The sequence below is a fragment of the Phalacrocorax carbo genome, chromosome 6 (assembly GCF_963921805.1).
Source record: "Phalacrocorax carbo chromosome 6, bPhaCar2.1, whole genome shotgun sequence".
NCBI classification, from domain to species: Eukaryota; Metazoa; Chordata; class Aves; order Suliformes; family Phalacrocoracidae; genus Phalacrocorax; species Phalacrocorax carbo.
This window is the reverse complement of record NC_087518.1, coordinates 7,058,511-7,084,652: the sequence shown is the minus strand read 5'-3', so window position 1 is coordinate 7,084,652 and position 26,142 is coordinate 7,058,511. Positions and strand designations below refer to the sequence as shown.

At 40.8% G+C, this 26,142-nt stretch overlaps 1 protein-coding gene across 1 annotated transcript in view; it reads left to right on the top strand.

Annotated features, from left to right (window-relative positions):
• The first annotated feature begins 526 nt into the window (after positions 1 to 526).
• TAFA1 (TAFA chemokine like family member 1) overlaps positions 527 to 26,142 on the top strand; it is a 234,407-nt gene continuing 208,791 nt past the window's right edge. Inside the window, exons 1-2 of the mRNA XM_064453505.1 lie at positions 527 to 1,339; positions 3,429 to 3,549. Of these exons, the coding sequence (XP_064309575.1) occupies positions 3,432 to 3,549 (118 nt within the window). The 5' untranslated portion in view covers positions 527 to 1,339; positions 3,429 to 3,431. The remainder of the gene's footprint in view (positions 1,340 to 3,428; positions 3,550 to 26,142) is intronic.

Below are 26,142 nucleotides of genomic sequence, written 5' to 3'. Positions count from 1 at the left end.
GTACGTTCGTCTGCCACAGGTTATCAAGAGATATTGTGTTATAACATGCACCCTGGGTTCTTAAAATGGAAGTTTCTAGTTTTTCTCCAAGCCTTCCTTCCTTTTGTAGGCAGACGTGAGAGCTGTAATGCTAAGTGAATGGTGTGTATTAAGTCTATACAATGGCTCTTTAAAAAATAATTACATATGGTACAAGAGGGAGAAGAAACCACTCCGTTCCTGTAAATAGCCACTTAAGATGTGGACAATAAATAAATAACTGTAATAAATAATCTGGCGTATCTGAGCTTTAGCATTTAGGAGGAGTAAATCAGAGCTCTTTCCCCGTTGTCTGCCAAGATGAGTCGGAAATGGAGTTGGAAAGAAAGATTTCACTCCAGAGTTGTGGCAAGGTGTTGGAAAGCCCATGGGAGGGTGTAGGAGTCTCCTGCCCTGCCCTGTCTCTCCCACGTTTTTGTTACACTTTCTCTGCACCACCCTTCCCCGTTCACAAGCATGTGCCGCTCTCCTGTGGAATGGAAGAGACTCCCTTAAGTCTCACTTGCCTCTTGCGAATAAGTGCAAGAACAACGCCTGGGGAATAAAGCCTCTGCCGGCAGAATTAACGCATCTCCCAGGCTGCTCATTGGGTGTTTAGTCCTTCGCCTCTCCAACAGCTTTGCCTTTCCACCGGTGCTCCTCCACCCTCCTCTGCCCATTCATACCTGCTCCTCGCAGACAAAACCAGCTGCTCTTCTGCTCTATGCAAAGTCTGAGTGCCAGTATTTAAATGCAGCTCCGGTTGCTAAGCCCCGGCAACTAGCGGAGTGCCTGGCTGGGGCTTGCAACTGAGGGCTGTGTCACTTTAAGGCATGCGATACTTTCCCGAGCAGGGATGTATTGAAATAGGCTACAGTACTTACAGCATCGTATAGCAGCGTACGTACAGCTGCCTTACTCTGCACTGCCTGCGCTGGAGTGAGGCTGCTCTGTCGTTAAACATAAACTGCTCCTCATCCTTAAGTATCCTGGAAGCTGCAAATTATCTCAAGATCACTTCAGAGGTCTCATCAAGCAGAAGGTGATGCTAGGAGATGATTTAAAGGTGAAAATGAGAAGGTTTCCACCCCTCAAACCTTGGCCACTTTTCTGACGGCAGAGTCTGAGAGCTCAGATGTCTTCTTTACTCTGGGAACAGGATTTGTAACGAGAGAGATTTTTTTTTTCTTTTAATCCTGATAAAGAAGATTATTGGGAAGCTATTAAAAATCCCTTATTGTGATACAGATGGATTTAAAAAAGTGTTAGATCTTTCCAATGAACACTAATAGAGTGCTCTGCTCTTGGTTGGATTACTCAGGTAAGGAGCTTCTTTAGGATTTAAGATTCAGAAAGCAGATCTGGAACTTATCAGATAATAAGTGGACGAGTACTCACTACTGTGTTTCTTACTAACGTTAGATGATCTGCATGTAAAAGTGTGTATGTGACAACAGTTTGCTGACAAGTGCATGAAGAAATGTTTGTAAGAAATGCTGGTGTTTGACCAACGGTAGTTTGAATTAATGCAGTTTGAGAAAGGTTTTTATAAAAAAAAAAAGGGGGGGGGGGGGGGGGGGAGACAGACAGCTAATAATACAGCCTGAGTGGGTTAAGTCAGTCTGCTCTCCATGTGGTAACGAATATGATATCTGAGGAAAGACACAGGAGCTTTTAGCAGGCTGTAGAAGTTTGGCTTTGCTTCACTGTTTGGGTAGGATTTTTAAAGTTCAGTTTTAATAACCAGAATGCCTGAAATATCCCTATATGAGAGTCACCTTTCCCTCTTACCTTGTACAAAAAGCATGGGAACACCAAATATGACAAGAAGGCATTAATTCCTGAAGACATGGGAAGCCTACTGGGAGGTTCCTGATCTGAGGGGATTGAATCTATTTTGCAAGATAAATAGGTCTAGAAAGAGAGAGGGAAAAGTACACTGTATATTGCAAAGTAAACGGTTGGAAATGAAATTAATTATATGCTAAGCAGTGCATCAAACGCTCAGTACAGCCTCATGCTGATCAAAATCATGTTTTGGTATTTTCTATTAATTATACTTGCCAGTTTATGTGGTTCTTTTCAGCCAATTAGGCTCAAAAAGCTTCCCAAAGGCTGTCTGCTCCTTTACAATCAGGGGCAAAAAAAATTTTATGCATATATTTTATTACCACTGTATTCCAGTATTTTAATATTGTTAATTTTCCTACTGCAGTAATCCCCCTGATGGATCACATACAGACTTTTTAAAATTTTTGTTTAAGGACATGATTTTTCTTTGTGAAAGATTTAATCTTTCTAAGTCTTTCTTGCTCTGTGAAAATGATGTTCAGCTGATTGGATTATTAGATAGAAACCGGCATCACGTCATTGGCTGAATAGGGAGAGTGCCTGAAGTTTGATTAATTTGGCAATATGAAATGCAGCAGAAGGTGTTGTTAAAGGAACTGGACGATGTGTAGCGTAGCTGAGCCTTGCAAACCTCCCCATCCTTGCAGGCACTGAGAAAGAGCTGTAGAAGTTAAAAAGTCAGAGGGAAATTTAGCCAGGTAGTTCGATAATGAATACGAGTATGAAAAAGCACAGTCGTCTATATTGGATGGCCAAGTATGCCAGCACTGGGAGACAAAGAAATTGCTCTTTCCCTTTGCAGTTGGAATCTTTTTAAAATTTTGACACAATCTGCTTTGTGAAAAGACCAAATCTTCTCTAGAGTACGTATGAAATTCAGTCTGGCCATACTCCAGTCCCTTTACACGCACAGGTCGAACAAAAGGAAACCGGCTTCATCTGGGGATTAGAATATAATTCTGAGAAACAATTACTTTATTTAGCAGACAGCATCGTGATTAAAAATTAATGCTCGCAAAAGTAAAAAACAATAAACTGTTACCTTCTGGGTCAGTATTAGTATCTTGAGGCTGGAGTATTTTTGAAACGTGTCTGAGATACTTGATGATGTTGTATGCCTCTCCGTAATGTGTTTAAAGTAGTTTTGGTACTGTCTGAACATCATGAGAGTGTTTTTTAGCTGGCAGTGTGATATTTTTTTTTTTTTAAACTCCCTTGTAAATTCAGCTATGGAGCAGTGTGGAAATATTTTTCCACCCTTCTATTTACATTGGTTTTGTGTTTTTAGTCCCCAGATCATTACAGTTTCATTTTTACCACTGAATTATTAAAGTTACCCAGGCTCCTGTGTTGACATCTTGTTACCTCAGCTGTCCTTTTTGGGGATAAACTTTGTTGTACAACAATTGCATCTGCCAGGGGGGAATATTAACTCAGAGACAAAGGATATTTAGCAAAAGGAGTTAAAATAAAAATAATAAATACTGTTGTAATGGAAGCTGACTATTCTGTGTGCTGTAAGGCAATGGATAATAATATCTGTCTAATATTTTGTTTAGAGAATGGCAGTGGTCTCTGCAATGTCCTGGGTCCTGTATTTGTGGATAAGTGCCTGTGCAATGCTGCTCTGTCAGGGGTCCCTCCATCACACTTTCCAGCAGCATCACCTGCACAGACCAGGTAGGACTGAGATCAGCTGGGGGATGCCATAAGATTGCAGGCTTTCTGCCTGTGCTTCTGTCTGTCTTGATAAATGATTGAATGATCATAAAATCCATTTTATCATTTAACTTTGAGTTGCTTGCCTTTATATTGCGCAGCATAATTTCTGGGTCGGTCGGACGTGTTGTGCTTTGCCAATACGATGTTGGAATATTCATCCTTTAACGTCATCTTCTAACAACTTCCCAACACAGGAATCCCATTTTGGATAACCATTTAGTTTCTCTGTCTTTCTCTGTCCTTATTACTATCTCCCCTTCTCCCCATTTCATGCAGTTCTGGAGTGGGTGTGTAACTCTGAAAGACATTGTGACAGCACAAGTTTGGATAACTTTGCCGTGTCTGACCCAAAGCGGACGTGGGTTTTTTACTTAAAATACTGGCACCAAGTCTCCCTCATAGTCACCAGTGCCTACTGGAGGCTGGGTGTTTGCCCTAGCATAAATGAGAGAGGCAGTTACTGTAAAGTTCTTAAGTTTGCAACTGAAAATTGATGGGATTGCAAAAGTGCATCCCAACGGAGAATTTGGGACTGTCTTTCAATGGAGTTAAATGCCTGTAAAGTCAGAATAAATCCCACAGGTTAGCGGCGGCGAACACAGCTCACTTTGACTGTTGTGATCCACAGAGACTGCCTACTAGTAGTTTTATTGTGTTTTTTATTAACAGTAATAGATCAAGTAACTTTTTCAGCTGTTAATTGCACTTTGAAGAGTATGTGCCAGGTTAAAAATTGAGGAGTTGGCATATTTTAGCACAGTATTATCATCTGGCTAAAAATAGATCAGCCAAGAATGTTGCTTCTCGAGTTTGGGTCCAAAGAAAGGTGGGAGAGGTTTAAAAAGCTTTAGAAATGAAAGATGGAAAATGTTAACTCAGTGATTAATCATTTAATAATGGGGCATCTAATATTTTAATATTCTTTAATCTAATGGCATACCTTCAAAAATGGATGGTCTTGAACCACAGGTCTTTAGCAACCTTAATGACTCAAAGTTTTCCCCGACTACTTTCCTTGTCCAAAAATCATAGGTATTGGCATTGTCTTGCTTTCTTGTAACAAAATATGCACGGTCCAAAGGAGTAGACCTAGATCTTTGATAGACCAGGTCTCGGTAGCTGTGTTAGAGCATCAGAGTAACTAATGATATTACGTTTACCAGCTGGCACTGAAAGTTTGGTAGTTTTTGAAGTTTGAGTGGCAAGGTTCTTATCTGGGACTTTCAGAGAAATGAACAAAATATTTATGACAACGCAATTGTAAGTAATGCTGCTGGTTATTTCAGCCTGTCTCCCAGTGAAGGAAAAAGGGAAAAACAGGCCAGCTAAAGAGAGAGGGAAAAGGAAAATGTAATCTTGTTTTGTAAAATCAGTTGAAACAAGTGACATTATGAGAAAAAATGAGAGCTGGGCAGATTCAGAGCTCTGCAACATTTGCCTAAGCTTGAAAAATCACCTTTTTTATGAAGTAAGAACAGCAAGACATTGAATGCATACCAAGTGTTGGGGAAATGTGGAAAAATGACAAAGCCTTTCACTCAGAGATGTGATACAGACAGAGTGAAGGTTTTACAGCTGCCTCATCACCTACTTAGAAACAGCCAAGCTTTCCCTCCTGCGAGCCTTTCTCAGGCAGCTTCTCCACACCCTACGTGAATAAGATTGATGGTGTTCTGATCCCAGGCAGCCAATTTCAGTCTCTCAAGAAATAATCCACTACATTGACAGATGAGTGGAATTTGACATGATGTTCACCTCGGATTTAGATTGTGCTGCACCTGGGAAGTACCAGCTAGTGAGCGTCCTTTAGGGAAACTGTTAGAGATTTTGGACAATTTCTGCTGTCACAACAGAAAATCAAGACAGTGGGTTTTTTATAAGGCCATGAATTTGCAGTCTGCCAACTGAATGTGAAAGGTTGTACATAAAAGGGATGAAAATATGTTAACTATCAAATTGAGTGATTTTAATGTATTCAACTGCAGTCCCTGAGCACACCCTATTTTTCATATTTATAATATTAGGAATGCGTCATTTACTTTTAGTTAGTCACTGTGTAAGTAAGATTAAAATGTTCAGCCAAATAAAAGTGAATAAAAAATGGATGCAGATGAGCCAGTGAATAATTTCAGTAATTTAATATTTGGTATATGAAATTTCAACTTATTGAATCATGGCAAATATAGCTGTAATCAATAGCATGCTCAGCATACCTTTTCTTTCAGTTTGTGATCTTCCATAGATAATGAGAGGATCTAAAATAAGAGAATTTGAGCTGTTCAGCTCCATCATGGGGCTACTTTGGTACAAGATGATTAAAAAGGCAGGTTTCATCCCATCGTGTGCTTCTCATACTTGATGAATAGAAGACTCTCACTGAGCACAGGAAGGTGCAGGTAAAAGATAAAATCCTCATGGAGAGTATTTAGCATAATAAACCTGAACTGAACTCAGTGGATTAGCACAGTGAATATACCCATCTGTACTACTGTGGTTAATCCAGTTTTGAAACCCTGGAAATCAAGAGCAATATATGAAAAGGTTAGTTTATCATCAGGGATTTCTGAGCTTGTTCATTTCCCCTCCCCCCCGAAACTTTCTTAAGCAAGTGTCTGAATGGGTTGAGATAGTTCCTACACACTGTGCAATCACAACAGTTTAAAGCTTCCTTTCAGTTTAGTATAATTTTTCAGTTTTATATCTCAGTACTTCTTTATTCAGTTAGACGGCTTAGCAGAAGGTATGAACCTGAAAACAAATGTGATACACTGCTTTACATGACAGTATTTGTAATTGACTGTAGCATGATTTTCTGTGAAATGTTGGCAGGCGGGCACAGATAGTAAGGGCATAGTAAATATTGCTTAAATAGAAGATGGATGATGTTGTATTATTTGTACCTGTTCGTGAATACTTTCTTGTCTCATTAACCAATTAAAAGTTTGAATGCCGCTGTGGAGTACCCTTAAGTATTGGCAGGTCTTCCTTTGGACTCTGATAGGTGAGTTGGGCAGGGTAGATCCTCAGGCTGCTTTGCTGGGATCCAGAGGAGACCTTAGGAGTAAGCTAGCTGAACACCATTGCAGTATAATTCCCCTTGGGTAATAGACATGGCTTTCTGCAGGTTTTTTGATGACTACATTTCATTTTAATGAAAATTATGTTAGGCAAAGGATGTGTGAAAGCATTCACAGAAAATAACTTCATGTGGAAACAAATCTCCTTTTTTTTTTTTCCCCAGCCATGTCATTTGTGTGATTTAATACAAAATAGCAGAAATGAGAAAAACTCCACGTTGGCTGCTTTCGGCTCTGAGATACATGCAGTTGTAGAGCTGTTGAATTGGCCTGAGGATTAGAGTGGACAGGTTGTGATTTGCAGAGTTAGCTGAGTGCCTGTGATAGTCTGATCATCTGCTTGTCAGGATTGACTCCGCCCAGAGGTTGGAAGTAGATGCTGGCATTTGGCAGGACAGCACGATATTAAAGAAGCAAAAGGTTCAAGTTTAAAAGATAAATAACTACTGCCCCATCAATCATGCAATTCTTAGTAATTTTTCTGGCTTTATTCCATAAATGAGGGCTGTTTAGCTCCGGGTGAGGTCCATCAACTAGTACTGATTTGCAGTGGACAACACTGACCATGGGTTACTTAAAAATGCAGGAAAGCACATTGGATTCACCTGTAAGTTTGTGCAAAATAATAAGGCACACGTGAAGGATGCTAGGTTAGTCTTGTATACAGTGTAAAGATGTGAGGCGGGCACAGGCAGAATCATGTACCTGCTGTAGCAATGCTGACATTTGCAAATATGTTAATTAAAAATAGGCCTCTTCAGAGGAAGAAATCATGGACCGAATCAAGGCTGGAATAATACGTCTACTAAACATGAAGTACCTTTTATTGTGACAGTAGTTAATGATGTGCCCATTAAAAATCATCTCAAGAAATTATTCTCTATACCTTGTATTACAAGGAGGAAAATCAGTCTCAAAGCAAATCTACACAAACTAACAAGCAATATCAACCTAAGGATGCTCTGAGCCTGTTTCTCAGTAGATGGCATTTTGCAGAACCTGGAGTCTGTTGCTGTGAGCAAAAAAATTCTTAATTTTGATCTTGGTCTTCCCACTGATTTTTATAGCCTTGGGGGAAACCACATATTTTCACATCTCAAAAGGTCTGCTATTTTCATATGTTCCATATATGTGGCTATTCAGTTAAAAAAAGACTGTAAGGATTTGGTCTGAATCTAATTCCTCAGGAAAGTGTAAGTAAAATACATGTCTTTACTTTGCAGAAAAACTGAGATTTGAAAGATTAATCTAGCAGGATTTTTGCTCTTGGTATTGATAGAAGCAAGTGTAGGACTAGGTAGTTAATATATAAATGTATAGAGTCTCTGTGATTAGCAAGAACTGTATTCCATTAATCATGCTGTGTGAATGCAAACTGTTGCCTTCGGTACACAATGTCCAAATTGCCATGCAACAGCTTAGCCAGTATCCAGTAGATCACGTCATGGATGTGAAAGCTAACAATTGGTGTTTCTTGCTGTGATAATTAAAATGAACAAATTTGTAAGCTCTAAGGCCTGATTCAGATCTCATTTACACCAGTAAAGGCACAGGAGACACCATATGAATCCCTGTTTGTTCACGATCAGAAAAACCTGCTCACAACAAACTATTCCAGTCACTCACTGGGAACCATCTCTCTTGTAATACCTTTCTGTTCTACCTCCGGCCTTCACAGTCTGTTCTTGAAAATGTGAAACTGCCAACTGCTAAGTAAAGGAATACAGGTTGGAGGTACTTACCCTGTTTCTGATCACATACAAAATATATTTGGATGTATGTGGACAAATGTATTTGTATGTATTTTGTGTAGGCAGAGAACAGATGTAATGAAATCCTCACTTAAGGGTGAGGTAGGATTGCTAGCAGCCTGATAGCAATGAACTGCCTACTGTGCTTGTGTGATGCACTTGTTTACAGCAGCAGACTTTACCAGAAGTATTGCACCCTGTGATTTGTATTTTTTTTTCTGCAAAATTGAACCCCCAAAAGAGAGACAACATGGCTCTAAGGTGTGTTTGCAGCCAGAGAGTTAGCTATGGTGGGTTTTGGTTGGGTGGGGTTTTGGGGTTTTTTTGGTGGTTTTTTTTTGTTTTGTTTTGGGTTTTTTTTCCCCTGGGGTCTGTAAGCTGTAACTTTAATGGTCTTCTGTCTCTCAGGTAAAGGGGAAAGTGTAGGTAGGCATTGCCAAGGGGCCACCAGCACTCAGTGGAGGGTCAGAGGCAAGAGGCCACCCCCTTCACCGGAGAAGGGCGCGTAGCTGCTGTGTGGCTCACAGCTCTGTTGCAGGTGGAGGGAAGCTGTCACCAGTCACGCTGCTGAACGTGACGCCTTGTTACTTCTGACCAGGGAAACGAAGCAAGCTGAGGGGGAGCAGGTGTTGCAGCTCGATGGACTGTGAACAGCAGCATGGCCAAGGTGCGCGGTGGGGCCCTGAGCAGACGGCCGCGCCTGGCAGAGCTCTGCAGGAGCCGCCAGAAGCATGGCTGTGTTCCCTGCAACCGCCCCCGCCACACACCTTGTGCAAAAAAAGCAGTGGCAAGGTGCTAACAGTAGTATTTTGAGAGGAAGGGCATGTCTCTTGCACGTGGGCTTTGTAATGGCAGTGTCTGTGCTCTGGTTTGGTTCCCCCTTCTCTGTGCTTCCTCCTGGTTGTGCGCCCAGCCCCAGCCCATGCCACTTCAGCTCTCCTTCAGGCCCCTCTGCAGGCAGCCACACGGGCAGGAGCAAAGCACGTCCCTCTTTGCGTGGCAGAAACTGCTCTGGGGAAACAAGAACCGCAAAGTGCCTCTTGCTGCGATGGCCCCGGCAGGCATCTTCTCTTCCCACCTCCATGTGCTGAGCCTCCATCTCCGAGTGCAGCCTTGGGGCCTTGGTGAGTCATGAAGGGACCTTTCAGTGCACTGCACTGTTTGTAGCTTGCTGTCGTGGTATTAAGGACTGTGAGAATTCATACTATGGTGGTTAAGTCCCAAGGAAAATTTGGCACCTACAAATACAAACCCCAAAGGCAAACTACATTGCTCTGTGCTGAAGTATTTCTGCTGATAACATCAGAAACCTGCCTTTAATGATTAGCCTACTTTAGTCCAAGGCTCATTTATATTTTAAAAGGCAATATCCAAGTGCATTTCCTCATAAGATAGATGTGTATTCTCCCATTAAGTTTCATATTGTTTTATCCTATTCCACCTATAATCTTGGTATTTCCTTTTGAATGTTTTCTTTTCTACTCTGCTGTGAAAACAACCTTTGCTGTGAGCAAGATTTATTTTCCTGATGGGATTCAACATTTTTACTATTTCTAGATGCTCTTTACAGAACAGTTCTCTCTAGCTAAACTTATTTTTTTCTTTCTTTTTTTTTTTTTTGATGGGAGCAGTGCTGGAGATTTCTTTTCATTGTCCTCTAGGCAGGGACCACGAGGACTGCAGCACAGTAGGAGTCTAAATTTGAGACTCAGTCAGTGATGCACAATGGGGAATTGGGGGTGTAAATTAAACTGAATGAAGTTACAAAGCCCCATGTATGTATCTGTGAGTCATATTTCTATGCTCTATTTAGAAGATTGTTATCTGACATCGCTCGCTTGCCTTCTGTATTCCTTTCAGAACAACAGTTTTCCTCTTTTCCTTTTCAGTGGGTGAAGAAACCAGTCCTCCCCTTCTTGAAAGGTCACTTCAGTGACAGCAGGTGCAGGAACACTGTTGCTATCATACTATGATCAATAATTATGCCCTAGTAATCAATTATAATAGTTATTTCACTTTGAGAGAACAGGTTTGTTTGGGAACTGAACTGGTGGCAGGAGTGGAGGACCCTTCTAGTTTTCGGGTGATGTGGAAGTGGTTCCTTGAGAATCACCAAGTGAAGGGGAACACGAGGACACTCTGCTATGTGAGATGGCTGAATTTCCTTCTACCAGGCTGCTCTCATTGTGATGCCTTGTCTCTGAGCTACCAGTAATCTAGGAGTAGTCTGCTCTGCACTAGCAGCTTCCAACAGTCACGTGCTGGGTGCTTTTAAAAATTGTGCATAAATTTTTCTTCTATGAGCTGTGAAGTTTATTTGTATATCATGCACCTTACCTCTCACTAAATGAATAGGCAATTAAAAAGCAGCTTAAAAGGTGGTCCTTGTCTCTTGATTACCAGGACAGCTGCTGGTTCAGATCAAAATACGCATTTAATCTGTCCTCATGCGTGAGCTAAAGCTCCTATTGAATTAATTTTGTTTTCTGTAGATGACAAATCTAAATCAAGAGCCTTCATTGTGAATCTACTAAAAACAATGTGCAAAAATCACTTCTGTAGTTAACTTCTGTGCAAGTGAATGTTATACTGGCAGAGAACTTGATTGGAAAGCTCCTATGAACATACATGTTGGTTGATTGGAAAGTGGGGAACTTGGTACTGTAATTTCCTATGTTGTAAATAACGTCAGCAGCCAACAGGCTCTATAGATAGCCTGAGTGCAGGCAAGAGCCTCAGGATCTCAACTGCACACACTCTGATAAACTTTATTATCTTTTTTTTATTGTCCTCATTAATGATCTTCAAAACTGCCATTAAATATTTCTGGCAAGCAAAGCTGCAGTGTAATTTTACTATATTGTTAAGGATTTATTAATTATAATCTTTTCTTGCAGAGTCTATTTATATTTGATCATTACATTAATTGGTTGCCAAAACAAACTAGAGTTAATTGTGTTTAATTAAGTGGTTGGGAGCAAGCAAGGATAGTTTATTTGGAAAATTGGTTTCATTGATTAATATGTTTATTTTTTGGAAGCATGAATAAATGAAGGGAACCTATTGTTTAGCACCTTTCCCCTACATGCTGCCCAGGAATCATCAATAATGCCTTTGTGACTTTGAATAGATTCAAGGATGGGAAATTATTTGTGTTATATGTTTGCCTATACAAACCTATCAGAAAGGAAATGTTCACACTCTGAATCATTCTGAATTTTTAAATAAAACCTAAAACCAAGCAGAAATGAGGTCAAGTAACATTGAAACTAACAGCAAGGTAGTGTTCAGAACAATGCACTTTATAAAATGCATTTCAGAGAAAAACTTAGCTTCATTTCAGGTTTGGCTAAAGGTGTTTTGAATAAGGAAGGTATGCTAAAACATGACTAGATAAATATTTTCTATAATAATTATATTAATACAACATATGGTTGTATCGTATTTTTGTGATATAGTCACTTCTGTTTTCTATCATGCTTTTCAAAATCAGCTAATTTTACAGTTCAGAAGCTTTTGAACACCAGCTTATTTCATGTTTTAATGTAAAATCAGAACTGAGTGGAGAATTCTGAGGACTTAATGATTTTTTTCTGAGGAACCAGTTTCCTGAGTTGAAACTGTAATTTAAAAAAAAAATAGTTTGGTGTTTTTGTGCATTCCTTGTTTCTGCCTTGATGTTCCTTGTGGAAGGGGGGGGGGGGGAGAAAAAAAATTACCTGCCTAAGGTTTGTTATCCCAGCAACTACTTAGAAAAAGTCCTCATCCTGAGAAATGAATAAATCCTGCCTAAAAGCATATATTCAGATAAGCCAGCCGCTGCCTCTTTCCTAAAAGAAATGAAGACCTCACAGACTTCAAATCCAATACAAATACAAACATGAGGAAGGTCTTGTGTGTCCTCTTATCTGGTACCAGCTCTTGTTTTAGTTTGCAGTATCATTGAACTTAAAGGAAACCTAGTGTTTCCAGAAGTTGCCTTTTTCCTCCAAATAAACCTGCTCTGCTGTTTTTTAGATAAGGGAAATATCTTTTCTTAAATTCTACTTAAATCCGTGAGCTATCAGGGCTACACTAACTCTTTGCTGTGAATATCATTAACTCAAAGTTCTTGGTTACTTGCATGGGATGCTTTCAGATTTGGGTGGCCAGTCATCCAGAAGTCAGTGCTGTGCATTAAAACAAAAACTCAAGAGATTAGTTGAAGATAACAGAGGTTTTTGAGTTTGTAATTGGTTTCTGTGTGCCAGGGCAGGATCTGACAGAGAATGATTGTGCCGAAGCCAGCTCCCACATCTGTAGTATAATTATTTCTGTAGTAATATGGTGTTTTTGTGAGGCTTTAAAATGCAGCTTCCCCCCTGCCCCCCAAAGTAATTAGAAGCTGTCTTTCCATGGCTGAAGCCTCAATGCTTTCTCCATTAAGTCAGCTGCCTGGGTAGTGTTTATCTTAACCTTGTTTTGAATTTCTCCAACAAATAGATGACTCCTTTAGTTCTAATTTAGTTTCTCTTGGTATTTCTATTATCTCTTTCTAGTTGGCAGGCAAGGAAATCAGATGTGCATCAAATGAAACCATTTGTCATGGATTAGTGCATGCAAATGCCTTGATGACAGCAATAGACAAAAGCCAAGGAGTGTCTGAATGCTAACTTTGGAAGCGAAAATTAACAAGGCCAAACCACCAGTGATAGCAGTCCCTAAATGAGATTATTCAGTGCCTAAAAGGCAACACTCTTCTGTACCCTCCCTTGCTTTTTTCCCTCTTACTGAAATTTTAAGACGTTAGGGTAATGCACAATGACCCCTGCTAAGTGGAGAAGTGTCCATGGGAGCTCCTGGCTTTCCCAGAGCTAGTCAATGGCAGGACCTTCCCTCTTCCTATAAAAACCCATCTGCATCCTGAGCAGAGGAGGGGGATGGGACTCATAGGTAGGCAAAATCAGAGAAGACCGTTAGTGATCCTCCAGCGTGCTTACCCTAGTTTGTCACAGCACGCTGGGAGTCAAGAAGAGCTGCCTGGCAGATTACTGAAGTGAATCATGTCAAGGTAGAGTATAGCTTCCTCAGTGTCTGGGTTGGAAATGTTTTGCATTTCCCTCTTTCCCCAAGGACACAATGGTAATTGTTTAATGCTGATCTCCTACTGTTGATAACACACTGAATAGTTAGTAGATATTTATCTCATGCTTGTGATTGCTACTCCAGTTTCTTTATGAGCCTGGTTGGACTCTTGAGTACTGAAAGGTTAGTGTGGGCTCTGCCAAGTTCCCCACTTGAAGGGTGGTGGGAGGAAGAGCTGAGACAGTTGTGGGAAGGGAGTTTTGAGATGCCCTAACTGGGAGCATCCTGTGCGCGTTTGCACATTGTATTTCCATCCCTCCCAAACCACCCTTAGGGAAGCACCAGACACAAAGGCTGTAGTTTAGTGAAAGGACCACAACATAGCCAGATGACCTGCTGTCTTCTCTAGGTTGGCACTCCACTTCAATCTTTCTTCCCCCGCCCCCCCCCCCCCCCCCCCCCCCGCTTATTCTATTTCTAAACCTCTCCCTTACTTTAAATCAGCTTCCTTTTTTTTTTTCTTTAAATCTTTATATAAGCTCTTATGGCTCTCACTTTTAGAAAAGGCTCTCTGAACCTCTCTTCTTAAAGTCAATGCACCTTGATGTGGTGTTCCAGCAACAGAATGCCTCTTGATTTCATCCCAACTAGAACACCACTCACATTTTTACGAGAGAGTTTCAAACGTTGCTATTTGGAAAGAATCAAAGCGGAGCTATTTGATCAAAAGATTTGAAATGCTAAAATACATTTTCTACTTTCTGATATTGACACCATATTTCAAGTGTTTTCTATCAAAAACTGGGAAAATATAAATTATAACCTTCACCCGTAGGAAAAATTATTTCTGTTAATCAGAATTTTCCAATGGGAAAAATTTCAGAGGCACTTTGTGCCTGTCTCTGCAGCAGGCTGTATGCAAGGCAATATACTATCATAGTGGTTTCTAGGTGTTGTGGGTGTTTTTTTTTGTTTCTCCCCCTCTGCTCTTATGCTTTCATTTTGTGCATTTGTACTGGAACCAGACCTTCATCCTTTATACCCCCAAAGCTTCTCCCTGTTTTGATGCTGTAGTGTAGTCAGGACACCTTGCGGAGTTCATGATGTTGCTACAGACATTAGCATGTTGGTCAGGCTGGGTGATGCAGGCTCTGGAAAGCAAATCTTGACTGAGCAGGACCAGTTCTGAAAATGAACAAAAGCTGGTGATAAAAATGGGATTAAATTAAAGGGAAAGGGATTTCTGCTTTCACTGTGAATCATTTGACAGTTCCTCTGGTAAAACAGTTCCTTAACTTTTTAGATTATATTTGAAGTGGCTTTGAGCTGCCTGTTTGCTGCACAGTGTTTTGTGATGATGTAGCTTCTACGACCAGTGTGGTATCAAGCGGTTCCTTCAGACCAGTCATACTCCTCTGAGGTTCAGGCTATGCAAGTCCCCCTGAAACCCTGTTCCTATGTACACTGAATTATTTGCTTATGTTTTTTTGTTTGTTTGTTTCCTTAGTTTATCAAAGGAAAAGGTGTAAACTACAATGTCTAGAGATGGAAACAAACTACAAAGCAGTATCACTTTGTACTGAAGTCCTTCTGATGAGGATTGTATGTCTTTAGTATGCTGCTCTCTACATCTGAGGGGCTATGCTCTTTAACAGGTGAGAAGAGATTATCCCTTAGTCCTGACAGAATCTATGAATCAAAGTCTATTAGGGTAAATTAATACAGAGTTTAAACCACAAACCTGCTTTTGACTATAGCTATAGGAAAATAATTTCCTCTGTATAATACATGTGCATTGTATGAATTAGTACCTAAAGTTTCAGAGGTCTTACTGGAAGCTGTGTCCTGTCTGCTTTTGAAGAAGTACTTTAATGTCAGATTTCACATAGGAATGAGGCAAAGAAATGAATAAAATTCAAATATGCCTTTGTCAGGAGGGATTATTCTATATTCTGATAGCACATACGGATCTCAGAACACCAATATTTGCTGCAAGGAGAGCATAGTTTTACAGGACACCCAGCCAATGCCTGCCTTTCTGCTTGGTTCTTTTCTTTCCCTTTATGCCCAACCAAGGGACAGTCAATCCCCCTGTACAATCTGTACACAACATCCAGCAGTGGAATAGATAATCTGAGGAAACTGAGGCAGATCTCTATCATGAGCATATTTAGGGCAACTGAGATGCAAATAAGTGAGGTTTTGTTATTCTGTTCCTCATGTAGCCTCTTTAAGCGAGGTTGGTGGCTGCCAGACACTGTCTTCCCAGCTGGTACCCAGAGCAGGCTTCCCATCCCTAGTGCCCCATCCTTGGCGTGGCTTGGCATGCAAGTACAAGCATTGCTGTGAGCCAGGTGATGGATCATGGAGGCTCTTAGCTCCCTCTTTTCATGAAATCAAGTGCTTTACTGTAAGCAAACTTCACGCTGGCTTAAACTTTCGTGGTGGTTAAACTATAATCTGTCAGACTGCCCCAGCTGCGAGGTGTAAAGAGCCTTCACATTCATTCGCTGTTACTCAATTGTCAAACAAGTTGTACCATTGCAGTGAATTTTTCCCTTGTGTCCATGCTCTCAGCTGAACCACGGGCTCGGTGCACACAGGCAGGCAGAGTGGCATTTGCTTCAAATGTGGAACTTCCCACTTTTTACTTAATTGCTTCCATTAAGAGATGAGACGGTTGAGCTTGTCTTTAGACAAAAAGGCTTCCACTTTAAGCATGTTTCTCGCTTGAAGACTACACTTCCCACCAGAGTTTTGTGTGATTTCCAATCTTTCACAGGCAGTGTAACGCTGATTCTGCATAACTCAGAGGGTATTTTTTGTAACATGTCTGGCTTGCAAATCTTGTTAACTCCATGCTGTTATCGCAATACACTTGCAGGCCAGCTACAGCAACATTAAAAACTCGTGGTAAGATAAATCATGTCAATTTTTTTTTTAATAGGGGAAAAAATTTCAGACTGCTTCTTTTGCTGCAACCAGAAAAGCCTTAATCTCTTGGTTGCTTCTGAAGACACAGATAGCTCTGGGGAAAGACCTAGAAGATCAGCCTCAAAAGAGGACTGTACTCTGGGGCTCCTAGATGGAAAATCACCTGTGAATGATGTATTGTTTGGTCCAGCCAAAGTTGTGGGGAGACTGGGTAAGGCTAGGATGCTGTTAGGGTCCTGCATGTCCTTCCCCATTAATGGCTCTTTTTTGGCTGCCGCTGTTGAGTTTTGAGCCAGCTGCAGAAGTTTTGATTCTCCCTCGCTGGAACCTTGAAAAACTCCAAGCTGGGGAGAGGCGTTCTCCATTATTTGCCTCTGTTTTGGCAACACAGAAGCCCAAGGTTATATAGCTATTTACCAATATTGTTATGTTTCCTGGCAGGACTTCATGCTGTCAGAGAGGCACAGTGGGAATCCTGTGTCCCGGTCCATATCGGGGCCACCTGGTTGGTCTGAGGAGTTCTGGCAAGGGATCCTTTTCCACAGGATGCTTTTTCTCTTATGCAATGAAAAGGTGACTGAGCTCCAGCTGATGTCCACTGCTGGGCTTGCAGAGGGTATATAGAGGCTTTGTTAGGCCTTGAGAATCAAACTGGGAGCTGATTCCATGTGTATTGATGGATTAATGTAAAAATTGCTCACTTTAACCTCTTTTGGGTATCAGCTTTCTTTGTGCTTGAGGAATTGTGGCAAATTTTCTTTTCCTTCAGTCTAGAAAAATAAACAAACAATTGTGACAATAGAATACAGGGTAGCACTCCGCATTTTGCAAAGCATAGTTTCTTTTGTTGTGTGACTGAAGGAGTGTAAATAATTCTATTTCTTTTTTTGACAGCCAAAGCAAGATACCAAGTGTTGGTTTGGTGCTGTATTTACATTTTGAAATCAGTTTAGTACAATTTGATTGTTTTTCTTACTAACTGGAAAAGAAAAAAGAAAGCAAAACCTGAAACAACTCATATTTCTAAACACTGAAAGAAAAGCAAAGAAAAGGTCAGATTAAATTTATAAAAAAGAAGTCTAGAGAGTGTACTACTTCTTTCCTTAAATAGATTTAAAGTGGAGTATTTCTAATTAGAAGCTATGTGCTGCTCTAGGAGTTGACCCTTCATATTTCTCCCAAAAGTAGACCTGTGGTGTTAAGATATTGCTGGTAGGGGGAGTAACTTCCAATACCTCTTGAGTTTCCCATTTTGAATAAATTATTAGGTAATCAGGAGAGCAGAGATGGGGCATCAGGGTTTTTCTCTCTCACTTGTTATGAGAGGGCAAAAAAAGCCAGTCCATTGCTCACAGTCTCCATGCCTAGGGTCGTGGTTTATGTAAGGTTGGATGGGCTCCGAGACAGGCCCCCTACCAAAAAGTGAAGAGATGGAAGAGGCAGTGCTAAACTCACTGCCGCTAAAACTGAGCACGCAGCTTGAAGGCGGTGGTAGACTGCAGTCATTGAGAATTAAATGCATGTGAAAAGGAGGTTTTAACAAACAAAGGATGGGTATTTTACAAAATACCTTGTTGCAAAGTTTAACCTCTGGGAAGGACATACTTTGGATGGTTTTACTTTTCTTTCTTTCAGAAGAAAGCTGAACCACTGCCCACTAACTCTCAGTGTGGTGGTGTAGTAAACCTGCCGTTCTGCCGCTGTACTTGGACACAAGGCTTGAAGCAGGGCGCTCTCTTTCTCTCTCTGCCCGCATTTTGGAGGCGGCCGAGGCTGCACCCCAGCCACAGCAGAGCACTACTGACCTCTGTTCATCCATTCGGAAGGAAGCAGGAGCCCACAGGGACGGAAAGCAAAGCTTTGACAAACTGGTGTTTGTCTGCAGTGCTACTGAGGTGTTTTGCTGACTTCTCAGTCATCTCAAGATCTTTGCTAATTTAATGAACCAATTTCACTCATGAAGGTGACGGTTATCCATGTCAGAGACTAAACTCCTTCTCCTTTAATATACATCTCTAGCAGTTATTTTGTTCTCCTTGAAGAAACACAGACTGGAATATCACTTTGAGAGATTCTTCTAGTTTGTTTTTTTTTTAACTCAGGCTTAGTATTAGAAATTTATTTCTTTATCTAATGGATAGCATCTCTTTTTGTCATTTTTATGTAAACTCAGCTCTGCTTTGCAAAGCACCACTGTTCTCCTCTTCCGGAGGAAATGCGATCATCTGTCAGCAGTGAAGCTCTGTCTGTGCGCTCTAATAATTGAATCCAGCAGTTATTTAAACTGTATGTACTTGTGCCTTTTTCATAACAAGTTCTTGGGAGGGCAGAGGGGATTATGGTGGGATTTTTAAGTGGCCATGTTGGATTTTCAGTAAGAATTCTTACAGAAAATGAGTTAAGGGTTATGTGCCAGAGAAGACCTTTAGTGAAAAATACGGACTTGTCCAATAAAAAAAGAAATCTTCTGGTAGGAGCATACCAGTTTTAGCAGGATCCAAATTTTGGTAAAACAGAATGAAAGAGAGTTTGAGATCTTATCAACGGTATGATCAGTAGTATGGTGGTTTGCACTTTTTCCTGGAAGCTGATTCAGATGAAGGACTTGAATCTCAGACTTTCACTGGGCTGTTGAGTCTGTCCGAATTTTCCCTTCCTGGGGAAGAAGATCTGATTCAACCAGCAAGCCACTTGTTCAGCACTCAGGGAGCTGCTGGCATGGCCTGGCAGCAGCACAGCGTAAAGACCAAGGACTGTGTTTCAGCAGCACAGAGCACAAGCTTCCTGCTGCTTTCCAAAGCCTTGTGGTTTTTTTGTAAAAGTACCGGCCTAGTCCTATGTGACGTCTTTTCATGTTGTTACCCAGCTCAGTGGACGATCTGTTGCTGTCAAATCTTGCAGAGCCCCAACTTACTGCCAGCAGAAATAGTGTGGGGTGTAAAACACTTAGGATTGGTTTTGATGGCCCTTCATGTGGAATAGAAAATGTAGATTTGTTTCATAGCTGACAAAGACCTGATTATTTGTTTCTTAGGAAATAACTAAGAATGTTTAAGAATTTTGTTTTACCATTATGGATGCCTTTCCTTGTATTTTCACATCGTTCTTTCTGAATCATGACAAACTGAGACTAACAACAAACAGCCCCTGAGATGTGTCATTTTTTCCAATTATTTACATAGGATGGTACCTATAAATTATGGAGGCAGCTACCGGATACTGTGAATGAACAAGTGCTTCATTTGTGATGGAGTTTTAAGAAACATCCCATGAATTGTATTTGCAGAATATAAGGGTGCCAACCCATAGAAAAAGCCGCTTAACTCTTTCAGGATGCTAAGCCATGAGGCAAAGTTGCTCATTTTTAAATTTATTTTTAACATAAACCCATGAGTTTTTATGCTGGATTATATCACCGTCTGCCTCTTTTCTCATTGCTTTTATTGTGTCACCTAAATGTCAAAAGAACAAAAATCCACCTCTTGTAACAGGATGAAGATTTTTCATCTTGCTCTGGTGCTTTGAATACTTTGACATCTGTAACATAACCATTTCTCAGTAAATCATTCGTCTGGTTTTGGACACCCTCTTTTGTCTGAAGCATCTCCTTCTTCTGTAATGGGAAGTTTTGGAAAGGTGCTATAAGAAAAGGAGGCTTAATTTTGTTCTGCTGCAAAGCCTCCTTATTTATGGCTGCTATTATTTTATAAATTTCCTTTCATTACTCGTTGAGGAGGAGGGAGGAAGGTAGCGATGTATCATCTCCCTAAATGAGAATGTGTGGATATACATGTGGCCAGACACGTCTAACCTTTCTGTTCTCAGTGGTGCAGGCATATTTGCATACAAACCTCTATACCTTACCTCATCTTGTAGTTCAGAGACCCGTTCTTAATGTACAGAGCTGGATTCTGTACTGACTTTCTTCACAGAATATTGTCCCTTGCTCTTGCCTTATTTATTGTCTTCTCAAAATAGTCTGTAGTGGGGATGTTCAAAGCAGCAACGTCCTAGCCACTCTCATGGATAACTAAGTGTTAAATGTTGCCCATCAGCTGACCAGGTCTTGCAGTCAATTTTTTCAAATAGTTTCAAAGGTTTAGCGTTTGGCTGTATTTCTGCTGGGTCTTGATGCAGACTTAAATGTTTTGAGTTTTGCTGTTGCTGACAGTATCTTTCTTCATTGTGCAAGCACCAGTCTGGAATGAGATGCTTCCCCCAGGACTGTGGCTTGTCATGGGCCAAAGTAGCAGCTGGAATAGCATTGTAAGGGGCAGCAGAAAATCCCTATGTTGCACTGCAGGGGAAAGGAACGTTGCTGGTGTCTTCAGACTGTTTCTTTTCCCCCCACAACAGAGAGAATTTCTGCAGCTCCCCTAATAGCAATAAAGGCAGCCATTTGCAGCTGCAGAAGCAAGGTGTGTCAGTGGCTGCCCCGGCCAGGGCAGCAGCAGCAAAGTCGCTGCAATGCAGGAAGCTCAGCACACACTGATTTTCCGTGTTTCTTGTCTGTGTGCCCCCCAGGCTGCTCGGGCTTTGCCTGTGCTCAGGGCACAGCACTGTCAGGCTTGAAGTGGTGCTGGCGAGCCATGGTCCTGCTGGAGCGGACGTCGTAAATGTCTCCTGCCAGCGCAAGGCAAAGCCCCAGCTGACCTGCAGGAAGAAAAGGTGCTGTTGCAGGCACAGGGCTTCCATCATTCTCTAGTTTATATGTACTTGTGATTTGCTTTTTCCTTCCTGTCAGTGCACATCTTCAGAAATATTGCTCCATGGATTGGAAATACTTATTAAATTCCCTCCTTTTTCATTATTAGTTTTGTTATCTGTCTACCTCCACCCCTACCCCCAAAAAACCAAAAATCCCCTTCTAATTTTTCTTTTTTTTTTAAAAAAACTTTTACCTTCTATGCTCTGGTGGCACAGTTAGGCAGACCTCAGTGCTTACACGGATTGCATTTTCTAAATGAAGTACTTAAAATCATAAAGGAAGCCTGGGAACAATATCAATTATCCTACCTTTCTTCTCTAGAAACGTTTTCCTTATTAGATTTTGAATTATGATTCCTGTAACAAATTCTGAAGTGTGTGCATATATATTGACTCAAGTGCAGAAAATGCCCACTGGCATTACATTTGCCATGACTGTTTCTGTCAATATTTAATATATGGGTAAGTGCAATTCATGCTGTAAACAAAGCCATGGTAAGTTGGTGGAAGGCAGTGCTTGCATGTATGCACACCCATACCTTCACTGCAAGCCAACTCGTTTCCCACTTTACATTCCCCATATTCATCTGGATTTCTTTCATGGGGGTTTCAGGGACTACATGATTGTGTGTGTGTGGTAAGATTCAGAAGCTTCAAATCCATAAAATCAATCCACTTGGTGATCTTCTGATAAATAACACCTGAGAGTTTATAGTTTGTGCAGCTTTGTGAGAGGTCATAATTTGGATTTACCGCCCTTTGCCAGCCGGGCAGGCAGAGGGGTAAATACCCTCCCCTCCGGGAGCCTCCGGCCTGGCAGCACCTGTGTGTTATGCTCGGAGCCCAGCAGCGAGGGGATGCTTATGGACCTCCCTGGGGAGGCACCCGTGCCCCACCGCTCCGGCAGCTCCCGCGGTGGCCTGGCCACCCTGTGCTGCAGCTGCCTTTTGAGATGGGCTATAAAGACCCGGTGGTTAGCAGAGAGTGGGGATCTGAGGTAGCAGCAGGTTTTCTTTACAATAAGCTTGCCAAACATTTTTGTTTCGGCACATTTCTTCTGGCAGTGATAGATTTATTAATTAGCATTTTTATCACATAATAGTCTATAGCCTTAAAATGTCAAATTGTGAGCACATTTGTAGATTAGGTTTAACTATTAGTGCTTTTCCAGGAATTATATATAGATAATGTATTATTTCTTTATTGGCAATATTAAATCATTGTAGTGGGAGAGCTATACATCTGTTTGTTATTCATTTTTCCCCTGCTACCAGAAACATGCAGATATCACAACATCTTGCCCAGCTGTCAGTAGTGGAAGATGTTTTCTCTTTTTAAGTCTCTCATATATTTTTATAATATGGAGGACTGGAGAATATAAAGGTTTCATCATTCTGTTTTTCTGAAACTTAATTTATATTTATTATTTTTTTCAAGGAGGGAAACTTCCTTGGCTATGAGGAGAAAAACAGGTAGACTATGAAACATTGTTCTTAATGACAGCATTGAAAGTGTTCCGTCATTTGGGATGTTAGAGCAAGTCTGCTGGGAAATGGATTAGTAGGCCAGGAGAGGGTATTGTGATCAAAGTGCATACCAAATTAATTTACCTCACACTCCTGCAATTTATCACATAGATATCACCTCTGCACATGAATAGATACATGAGTATGGATGCAATATTGCTCCAGTGCTTATATCTTATTCCAGAACTTAAATAATTTAATAGTCCTGCTTTAACCTTATTGAAATATTAAAACCCTGCAATCCCTTAGATTTGCTTTTGTTACACCTGTAACATTACATTTTCATGTCATTATGACACCAGTTCATAACTGCAGCCCAGACAGGTCTTTGGGCATTTGAATAGAAAGCAAAACTGGTTTTGACTGGTAAATGCTAAGCGATTTTATCTTGAACAAGGACACGCATTTTAAAGGAGGAATTACAGATTCATTGACATCAGGAGCTCTTCTTTTTTAAAAAGAACTTTTTCATTTGTTCGGCCTTGCAACTTTTGGCTTGCAGTCATTTGCCATCTATATAGCAGTTCTGAGTGATTTTTCAAGTTGCAGTAGTTAACACTCCACAATTAGACTTGGCTGGTAAACAGTTCATTAAAAATACCTACTTCAAAGCAAGATGAAACAAGTCTTTCAGAGGTTTTGATGGAGAATGGAACAAAATAAAGATCCATCTATTGTTGAAGGGCCTCTAGGTTGGCTGGTGGTGCCACAGTGAAGTTGAGCGCAGGAAAATGCACAGTTATATCCTGGCCTGAATTATGGGGGTTGAGAGTTCTCGTTTGCTACTCAGGGTCTGGGAAAGTGCCCTGGCAAGGCTGCTATGATCTGTCTGTGCCTTTGACCAAAAACTGCATTGTTCCTGAGCTGCTTTTCCCCATCAAAATTACTGCCAAGTAGCTCTCCTCAAAAAGTTTCAGCTGTACAGAATACATACTATCAGATTACAAAAAGGTTTCCCCAAAAAGAAGTCCCAATTCGCTATAGTCATTGTGCTTAATTCAGTTAAGCCGCGTTGATCCCTGCTGCTCGTGGAGCTGGCAAGCAGAGTGTTGCAGAGGAGAGGGTCTGTGCCTCTCCTGCCGTCCCACATCCTCTTTCAAATGCATGCTTGGCTCCTGTCTGCAGAGCCACCGAATTCTTTAGCTGGAATCCCTTTATTGCCTGGGTTCCTTTAATTAATTACTTATCTCCAGGTCTTTTAAAAATTTGCTAATTGGTGTATGTAGCTGTCTGTTTCCCCTCAAGTCTGAAACCATTTTACGTACATCTTATCTAAGTGTACAATCAGCTAAATTAATTCTAATTACAGTTTCCGAGACTCAATGTGAATTGTTCCTTTTCTGAAGAAAGAAAAGTTTTCTTGACAGTAATTTATGGGTAGAGGTCATGACTATCACTGTATTAATCTTTTTTGATTACTAACACCTGATAACTCAGCTTCTTCCTAAAGTATTTTTCGTTCAATTAATTTGCTTTTACTGCTGGATCTAACACACATTCTACTGTAGTAAATCACCTGCTAATGAAACTACATCTTTTTAAATCAGTTCAGACTTGCGTGTGACTATGTTTGTTCTTGTTAGACTTCCATCTGAGGAAAAAGATGTACCTGAAAACACATAGGAAAATTCAGATAAAAAATGCAATAACTCAGATATTTCATTTCAGAAATTACAAGTAAACGGAAATATTGTCACCTTTAAACTTATTGAGGTTTTGACAGCAACATGAGTGGGTTTGACCATCCTTTGCTTATTTTTTATATATTATTTTAGTGTAGAATTATTAGTGTTTCTTGCAGTATTTTCTGTTTAGGTTGTAGGGCTCAGAGCCTTTACCTTCAGTATGGAAATGCAACGCACACCGGACATTGGGAAAGGGGTGCTAAGGGTGCCCTTTGCATCTGGCAGTGATGGCACATCAGCCCAGGCTCTCACAGCGTGGCCACGCAGAACAAGGCAGATTCAGTCAGTTGTGATCGGCTGCAGGGAAGCGTGCGGGAGAACGAGCTAAACCATGAGGGTGGCAGTGTTTCTGAAAGCTCGTTGAATGATGAGGTGGTGCAAACATTGGAACTCAGACTCCAAAACTGGCAAGAAAAAGGTGATGGAAGAAGTTGCTACTCTCGTAGAGAAGGAGGGAATCCTTCCAAAACAGGCAGTTGGCTCTCAGTTGAGTTTTCATCATAGTGTTACTCCATCAGCAGAACATAGGCACCAAGTACGACCACACTGATTCAATGGCATTTTACAAGCATTGCCCAAAAGATTTGGGGCAGTAGATAACTGTGTTCTAGGGTAATATATAAAAGCTACTTTAGACCCTCTTACAAAATGAGATTCATTGATGGCTCACATGAGGAATTTGAGATGAGCTAAATGGTCCATCAGAGAAAGGAGTAAATGGTTAATCAAGACACTTGATCTTAACCAGTACAAAATTAATCTCTTCCACTGAGGAAGAAAATTTGCCATGACAACTCTTGTTCAGGCTCACAAGAGTGAGCAGTATGTAACTAGGTCTGCAGGTGACAAAGAAGTGTTTGGGTAGTCAAAAGGGGAGAAAGATGCAGCAATCTTAAATAAGAAGAGGCCAAAGCTACAGAACCACTTTGCAATATGTTATTCTAGTCACAAATCAACAATATGATGGGATTGAAAAAGAAACAGATTAGAGACTTAGATGATTAATATAAACATCTGTAGATATATTAGGATATGGCTTTTTAGTTTATAACCTTTTAGCAGTATAAGCTTGCGGTTCAACTCGTAACTTCATGTGTCTCGTGCAAATCCTACTCATGCCTGCACTAAAATATGCGCTTATCTCCCTGATGTCCTTGACATCTGGCTTTTAAGTCTGATGCAATATAGGTAGAACAAAATTCTTCTCTCATCATGGCTAAAGCAGGACTCGTCATTTTGTCAAATCTCAGTTTTCAGTATTGTCCACTGTGAATAATTCCGTCCTGCCTGTAACATGAGTGACATCTTCAGCTCCTCAGCTTGTGTCATCCCGGCCACCTCTGAATCATGCTGCACGAGCCATCTAAGATGCAATCGGTCAAGTTTATATGTGCAGCAAGAAATCTTGTTAAGGCTCTTGTCTAATGCCCTGATTGTTTTCACCTTCATTTGTCTGTTCTTCGTAAGTTTTCTTATACTGTGCCGGTGTCTATCCAAGATGACAAGGCAAAGACTGTCCTTAGCCTGTGCCTCATTTTACCTTACACCTGTCCTGGTATCCCCTTCGCTATTGCATCAGTTGTAAACTACTTGTTTTGCTATTTTCTTTTTAATAGCCTTTTCAGTCTATTCCTAGCAGATTTATTTCCTGTTTATTGTGTTGTACATGCTGTCATGTGTACCTCACATTGTGCAGGTTTCATGTTGTTCATTCACATAGTACATTATGTACTCTTTCAAAGTACCAAGCCACTTCAGTGTTAGCTGCTGTTGGGATACTGGATTAGATGTAGGACTTGGTCTGATA